Source organism: Coregonus lavaretus, assembly GCF_964263955.1.
Source record: "Coregonus lavaretus genome assembly, chromosome: 34".
NCBI classification, from domain to species: domain Eukaryota; kingdom Metazoa; phylum Chordata; class Actinopteri; order Salmoniformes; family Salmonidae; genus Coregonus; species Coregonus lavaretus.
Window position 1 is genome coordinate 9,262,015 of NC_140021.1, and position 8,264 is coordinate 9,270,278.

Below are 8,264 nucleotides of genomic sequence, written 5' to 3' on the forward strand. Positions count from 1 at the left end.
ATCCCATCCTCCCAACAATACACTAGCCTGCCAACTTTCAAACATGGTTAAATAAAATGTTGGGTATACCTTTAAATAACAAAACTATGCAACTAAGTAGAGTTTATGAAAACAATGTCAACAGTCCATGTTCTCATATTAGAGCACAAAAACATACTGACATAATGACCTCACCTCGGGAAGGACAACAGGCTTGGAACAGACACGAATTAAGCCCTGGTGCACTGAAAGCAGAAAACAAAACAATTATGGCATAGTGATGCATCAGAAGTTACGGTAACAACAACTTTGACGGCTTAATGAGGCCTTCATAAACCCTTTATAAATGTCGATATAGATGTTATTAATATTATACATTGGCGTTCTAAAAATGTCCTTACATCTGGCACTTTGACGATTTTGGCAAAACGCTTTCCAGCCTCTACCTTGCATGGCATTTGTACACAGCCTAATTGATTGTAGCCTAAATGGTTTGTGAAGCAACTATGTTGGCCTTATAAAGGGTTTTTGAAGGCCTTCATAAATGGCATATATTATAGGCTAGAGTCTGTGTAGTGTAAAAACGCTGAACGCGAACACATTGTTTGACTCGGTTTCTTCAACTCACCCACAGAACTGATGAAGCTCCAGAATACTGGACCCTTGGATGCCATGGCAACAAGCACCTTGATGATGGCACGAGTGCAGGTGGGCTGCATTCTCACACTGTACTGAGGGAAGCTGTCGATCTGTACCACCAGGAGGCGCTCTAGCACAGGTGTGTAGACCTCAGGGATCTGTGGGTGCACGACAAACAGTGATATGGTAATGCTAGTCTCTCCCCCATCCGTAACTAAAGTTACATCTGTCGGAACATAGGAACAATTCTTCCGGTGCGCTAGATTTAGCATCACTGATTATTTGGACAAATCACGATTTCACAGGGGTAGGCATTTTTCAAATTTCGGAAGGGGAGGGGTTCATTTGAACTGGGTTCTGGGGTTACCTTGTCTAGGTGGATGAGGACACTGGCGATGGAGTCCAAGAAGCTGGGGAGCTGGTAAACGTTATCCTCCTCTCCGTCGGACTCCGTGAGGTACATCTGTTTGCAGCGTTGGATCAGCTCTGTGTACATCAGGTCCACGTCTTGAGGGCAAACCACTTTACATGGCTGCAACAGCAACAATTACACAAGAAACGATTCAGTAATGCAAAATAACAGTGCACAGGATAAATTGAATATACCACAACTCCAAACGCATGTACAATATCAGTGACTAACTGCAGTATACTACAACATAACAAACCAGTCAGTGGCTTTTCCAGCAGGACAAGACAATGGGAGAAAATGGAAACGTACCGCTGCAAAGAATCCGTAGCCACGGATAGCAATGGAGAGCTCCTTGTGAGTGGAGTCCATGGTCTTGATTATGGCACAGAACTTCTGCATGAAGAACTTGAGTTTGCCTTTGTGCTCCTCAACGTTCTCTGCCACCAGGAGAGCAACCTAAAGCGACAATCCAACAAACTATTATATTTATCAGGGCACAGAAGAAACACACTAGTCTTTGCAGAATAAAGGAATAGAGATACTGTTATTCACAAAAATCCTCTCAAGTGAAACATTACCTACACTACCAGTCAAAAGTTTGGACACACCTACTCATTCAAGGGTTTTTCTTTATATTGTTGAATAATAGTGAAGACATCAAAACGATGAAATAACAGATATGGAATCATGTAGTAACCAAAAAAGTGTTTTATATATTTGAGATTTGAGATTCTTCAAATAGCCACCCTTTGCCTTGATGACAGCTTTGCACACTCTTGGCATTCTCTCAACCTGCTTCATGAGGTAGTCACCTGGAATGCATTTCAATTAACAGGTGTGCCTTCTTAAAAGTTAACTTGTGGAATTTATTTCCTTCTTAATGCGTTTGAGCCAATCAGTTGTGTTGTGACAAGGTAGGGGGGTATACAGAAGATAGCCCTATTTGGTAAAAGATCATGTCCATATTATGGCAAGAACAGGAATACTTAACAATTTCCATGGAAAACTTTACAAAAACACATTTACTTGAAGAACAGTGCAGATGCAAAGTTTGGTACCAGAATGACGGTTTGTGCGGTTTGTTCTGTCATTCTTTGACCAAACTTTGCATCTGCACTGTTCTTCAAGTAAATGTGTTTTTGTAAAGTTTTCCCTGGAAATTGTTAAGTATTCCTGTTCTTGCATCTTGTAAAATGTTCAGTGGACATTGTTAAAAGTAATCATTGTGCAGAGTGTTATGGTTTATTTAACTCTGCAATCATTGGTTTGTTTTAAATAAATATTAAAGTGAAAAATCTGAGTCTCAGCATCACTCTGTTACCATGGAATTGCCCCTAACCACATACTGGCTTTCCAGAACGTGGTAAGCCCACCTGTTTGAGGAAGGACTCCAAGGCATAGTAACTGGTCTTCTTCATCTCCTGGTTGATGTGTCCACACAGCTTGGACATGACATCAAACAAGGCTCTGTAGTGGTCCATCAGCAAGTGGCTGAATTGAGCTGCATGCTTTGCTAACAATCTCAGTCCAGCTACAAAGGGTAGAAACAGTGCTTATTGTCAAGCTCAAACAATGCCAGACCTGGGTTCAAAAAGTATTTATTTCCCCCCCAAAAAATATTTTTTGCTACATTTGATTGAGATTGCCTGGTGCCATGGAAACAAAGGAGTAGTCATGAACATGCAAATGATTTGGCACTCAATGCAGTAAATCTTACCAAAGTTGACCGCATAACGGGACATCTCCACCTGATCAAAAGAGAGGATGTGAAATGAACGGAAGGATGAATGAACAGTCCTATTGCTCACATTAGACACAACCAGTACGCTACCACATAGGATACTGAAAGCACTAATTGTATAACATTTTACCAACCTGAGGACTAATTGTCTTCAGGGTATACTCAAATATTTCCTTTGAGGTTCCTGGGTCTGCAGAAAAAAAAAAAAAAGTGAAAATACAGAATGACCTGAGAAAGTCAATCAGAAGATTTACGACCGCAAAAAAGCTTTCCATACAGGAGCAATACATTCAGTTAAGTAAAGGCAATAAACACAAAACACACACCGTCTTCCATTGACTTGGTGAAATTAACCATTAGTGCTGTGATCCCTCTCAAACATCCAGCCACAACAGTAAGCTTTGGCTCCTTTGTCGATGAAGTCATCTAAAATGGTTTCAACATTGCAACCAAAATAAAATTTAATTTAATGCACACAAGAAAATCTATTGTAATGAACACGGCTCAAATACCACACAGTCTACTGCAGGAGTAGGCAACTAGATTCAGCCGCGGGCCGATTTTTGTCGGACCGGATATTCGGGGGGCCGGAACATAATTAAAATAATTTGTACACTGCAAATTGACCAACTAAACCCAAAAAGAGATTGTTTATTAAAATAACAATCATTTAATATCTTGATTATATTGAGACACGATCACATGCAGTTGTAGCCAAATAGATATACACCCTTGACATTTCTTAAATCATTCTCTATTTCTTTTTTTAAAAGTTGAAATTGAAAAAAACTGTCTCCACAACCTGTTATGGATTTTCAACAATGCATAACCAATTACATTTTTGTAAACTTAAGTTTAAAATTGTAATTTAGAAAATAAAGACATTTGACACAAACAAAATGAAAAAGTATTTATATAAAAAAAAATTTACCCCCAATTTCGATCTTGTCTCATCACTGCAACTCCCCAACAGGCTCGGGACAGGTGAAAGTCGAGTCATGCGTCCTCCGAAACATTACCCGCCAAACCGTGCTTCTTAACACCCGCCCGCTTAACCCGGAAGCCAGCCGCACCAATGTGTCGGAGGAAACACTGTTCAACTAACGACCGAAGTCAGCCTGCAGGCGCACGGCCTGCCACAAGGAGTCACTAGAGCGCGATGAGCCAAGTATAGCCCCCCCCGGCCAAACCCTCCCCTAACCCAGACGACGCTGGGCAAATGGTGTGTGGCCCTATGGGACTCCTGGTCACGGCCAGTTGTGACACAGCGTGGGATCGAAACCGGGTCTGTAGTGACGCCTCAAGCACTGTGATGCAGGTCCTTAGACCACTGCACCACTCGGAAGGCCAAATGTTCTATTTATTTGAGAAGAAATAGGGAAATATTTAAGAAAAGGGTGTCTTTATATTTGGCCGCAACTGTATGTCTCTTTTTTTATTAATGGGAATACTTTGGAACAGATTTACTAAATTAAACTCATTTTTACCTGAATTCCTGTTGAATTTACAGTCTCTTTGACCAAAACTAAAATATATATTTTTTACTGAAAACTTTGGGGGGCCCCCCAAAAGAAAACACTTGGCGGCCCGCGAGCCATGGCCGCCTATTGCCGACCCCTGGTCTACTTTACATGGAATGTACCTGATGTTTCAGCTCTCCTAAATAGGCTCTGTAGAGTTTATCTGAGTGGTTGACCATTTCGCTGGGATGGACCTCACCCAAAACTCCTAAGAGCTCATAGATTTTACTGAGAACTTGTTGGGAAAAAATAAGACAAATCAGAAACACAAATCAGTGTCAATAGGACTTGCAGGCAAACTAGTGTTATATTATACTGTATTATAGAGAGAGCAGAGAGTGATTCCTATGCCACTAGAAACATCGGCAAAGTCAAAGCTTGGATTTTGAAGAATTACAAGGTAGGAGAGTAAACATGGTTGAATATGTGGGGCCCCATTGAAAGAGCTATTCTGCGACACCTACTTGAAGGTGCCTGCTTTTTCACACTGTCAAAATGACCCCCATTAAGTAGGAACTGAACACTCACCTGTATCTGGGATTTTGTTCTTGTAGGAGAGCTCGACATAGAATTTGTCGAATATTTTACCAACTTTTAAGTCCTGAGCAATACTGGAGTCCTTAGTTAAATAGAGAACCTATAAAAGTTGTAAATCGCATTATATCAAGGAGCGGCATAAATATGATTTATCATTCAAAATATTGACTCCATCTATCTCAGTGTGATAAAAGTAAATATCAATACACTTTCTTGAAATCTTCACACATCAACTGTCCAAGCAGCTTCTGCCCAGTAACTTGTTGAGTTATGTAGGAAATGGAAAACTGACATTTAGTAAAAAGATGGTCTCATTTAACCAGTTTCCAATACAATCATCATCATGCATGTTAAATGCATGTTAATCATTCACCTTGATCAGGAGATCCAATGTTAGTGCCTTGCATTTTGCAGCTTTGTCCTTTGTGTACACAACCAAGCATATGTCCTAGGACCAGAGGAAATATGGAGTTAATACTGGGGAGTCCAAGGTGTCAAATAAAAATCACTTCAAAATGTATAAATGAATAAACAAATAAATACATCAGATGTAACAGTTAATAAAATACCCTGATATCAATGGCATAAGTCTTCTCCCAACCCTTGACGTTTGTAGATATCCTCTGCAAGAACTTGTCCAGTAGACTGATGGTCTCAACTCTTGTATCCCGGAGCTGCATTTAAATATGAACCAGTCATCAAGGCAACAACAACAAAATAGAACTGGACTGTCCTTCTACATTTCAATTGGGGAACTGATTTTCATTGACCTCATTCATTTGCACTAACCTCTTCACATGCCAGTGATTTTCGAAGAAAGTTGAGCAACCCATCTTCTTTTGAGAACAACAAGGATGCATGTAAAGCTTCAAGAGAAAACAAATAAATCAAATGATTGATGCCACTCACCACTTCAAAAACATAAACTGGTAATTTTAGATTTCACTAAAACACTATGTTGAATAGTCCACATCAGAATTAGAATAGCATCCTAGATCAGTGGCTTGCCCTTCTGACTCCTAGGATTCTCCAGAGCTAGGGAAGTTCTCAATTCCATACTCCTTGTGTCCTCTCTCCTCGCCGCCTCCTCAAAACCCATTGGAGGGGAAGATAAAAAAAATGAGGGACTTCTGGCTTTCTCATCCAATGGGTTTTGAGAAGGAGACGAGGATAGGATGAGAAGGCAATTGAGATCTTCCCATAGTGTGGACCAGCCTGCAATGTTGACGACCAGAGCCTCAGATGTAGCTGGCCTAAGAGTCAAGAGCTACAAAAAAGTAAGGACCCCTATAGTCCATAGAATGAAACAACATTGAGAAACACGCTAATTTAGGGTTTTAATCACTATTACCTATATAGTTAATCCCAAATCCCATTAATACCAAATGAATGGGTACATTTGCATCATTCAAAATGGATGCAATGCGCATGCGTAACAGTGATTAGCATCCCAAATAAATGGCTCTGGCCGCTGTCTCGAACAGGTGCCCACAGTCTGTGCCTCTTGATCCGAGCCAGGGTTCCACAATTAGGGGGTATGTAGTCTGCATTACGCCAATTATGTTGCAAAACGTTTTGCAACAGAAACCGTTTACTCCAAACGAAAAACGCAAACGAAAGTTTATATTAGTGTTCCCTGTAGCTCAGTTGGTAGAGCATGGCGCTTGCAACGTCAGGGTTGTGGGTTCGTTTCCCACGGGGGGCCAGTATGAAAAATGTATGCATTCACTAACTGATAAGAGCGTCTGCTAAATGACTAAAATGTAAATGTAAATATTAGACAAATTCAGATTGGTCCCTCCCCGTTTCATTTGCTTCCGTTTAAGAAACATTTTGCAACAGAATTGGCTAAATGAATACCCCCCAGCATTAGCAAGCCAAGGGGTAAAGTGCAAATCTATACCTTGTTAGCTAAATTGCAATGCTATCTACATAGGTAGTTATGCTGTTTGGGTCTGACAACAATTGAAATTAATATTGCACACTTTATGTAGACCTATAGTGAACCTTACCCAGCTCGTTCTCGCTGTTCGTTAGCATGCATTCTTGCCCCAAGTCCCCGATAATGTCATGACATATTAGCGCTGCATCTCTTGTGTCACCATCTGAGAGAGCTGCATGAAGTTTCAGAAGATGCCCTTGAATCCCTCCAACAACCTTAACTTTGTCGTCGGACATGTTCAACTAATCTTTGCTAGCTATCCTTGGAACACGTCAACATATTTTTCTTCTGTGGGTTTTATGGCGGACTACATCAACAACATCCATACGCGCGCGACAAGAAATACATCTAAAAGTTTAGACACGCCCATCAAAAGTATATTCACGACCATGCATGATGTTCAAAAACGTTACAAACCCGGAAATCAAATGTAAACTGTTTATAATGTAGCAATCTCAATCAAACTCAAATGTATATGGCAATTGAATTTCTTCCTAGCATGGATTAGCCTTTCAACGGGCAGCGATTGTGTCACAAGTCTAAGAAGTAACCTTACATTTATCGTCGTTTTCAAATGCTCAAGCAACGCTGAAAGCATACTGAGTACCTCAATAGTCATCAATTCTAAACGCATGCAACTGTAAAGAGCGTCATCTACTGGCATGGAGTGTTGATTCTATTCCTATGGAAAAAATATTGTTTATGAATTTATTTTGGAAACCAAAAACCATAATACATAAAGTTGATAGTTAGTGTGGACTCTACAGTCTGTAGAGAGAGGTAGAGAGCAATGTGTAGGTTGGCAGCAATCGGAATACTAACAAAAGAAAAACACTCTGTCTATCTTTTCATGAGGTTTAATAATGGCAGTTCAGCCAGTCACATTCATCTTCAGACTAAAACCTACTTTGTTTACACACACAAATCACTAGACTTTGTACATGTAACAACACTTACAGTAGTGAAATAGCCAAAACGAATGTAGAAAAAACGAAAGACTGAAAAATAAGACAAATAAAACAAAAAAGGACAACAATCTTCCCTCTCATCATTCTGGCAAACCAGAATTCCTCCAATCACTTACATCATCAGTTCGTGACAATCTTAATTCCAGCATTTTAAACCTTTATCTCCCACATTCATTAAGACGTTACAGGCCAATTTCCCAGACACAGATCTGGGCGGCAGGTAGCTTAGCGTTGTGCCAGTAACCGAAAGGTCGCTGGTTCTAATCCCTGAACCAACTAGGTGAAAAATCTATCGATGTGCCCTTGAGCAAGGCACTTAACCCTAATTGCTCCTGTTAATCGCTCTGGATAAGAGTGTCTGCTAAATTACTTAAATGTAAATGTAACAGATCAAGACTAGTCCTGGTTTAGAAGTATGTTTCGTGTGGCTCAGTTGGTAGAGCATGGCGCTGTCAGGGTTGTGGGTTCGATTCCCATGGAAGACTGGTATGGGGGGAAAAAAGTATGAAAATATATGCACTCAATA

The 8,264-nt window shown here is 40.3% G+C and overlaps 1 protein-coding gene across 1 annotated transcript in view; it reads right to left on the reverse strand.

The window, feature by feature from the left end:
- Positions 1 to 7,095, reverse strand: part of prkdc (protein kinase, DNA-activated, catalytic subunit) — a 46,892-nt gene extending 39,797 nt beyond the window's left edge. Inside the window, exons 1-14 of the mRNA XM_084151938.1 lie at positions 6,841 to 7,095; positions 5,618 to 5,694; positions 5,398 to 5,502; positions 5,202 to 5,276; positions 4,820 to 4,928; positions 4,414 to 4,526; positions 3,098 to 3,197; positions 2,906 to 2,961; positions 2,748 to 2,778; positions 2,404 to 2,561; positions 1,340 to 1,486; positions 986 to 1,150; positions 608 to 776; positions 175 to 224 (exon numbers count right to left, since the gene is read on the reverse strand). Coding sequence (XP_084008064.1) covers positions 175 to 224; positions 608 to 776; positions 986 to 1,150; positions 1,340 to 1,486; positions 2,404 to 2,561; positions 2,748 to 2,778; positions 2,906 to 2,961; positions 3,098 to 3,197; positions 4,414 to 4,526; positions 4,820 to 4,928; positions 5,202 to 5,276; positions 5,398 to 5,502; positions 5,618 to 5,694; positions 6,841 to 7,006 — 1,521 coding nt within the window. The 5' untranslated portion in view covers positions 7,007 to 7,095. The remainder of the gene's footprint in view (positions 1 to 174; positions 225 to 607; positions 777 to 985; positions 1,151 to 1,339; positions 1,487 to 2,403; positions 2,562 to 2,747; positions 2,779 to 2,905; positions 2,962 to 3,097; positions 3,198 to 4,413; positions 4,527 to 4,819; positions 4,929 to 5,201; positions 5,277 to 5,397; positions 5,503 to 5,617; positions 5,695 to 6,840) is intronic.
- Between the last annotated feature and the right edge of the window lie 1,169 nt (positions 7,096 to 8,264).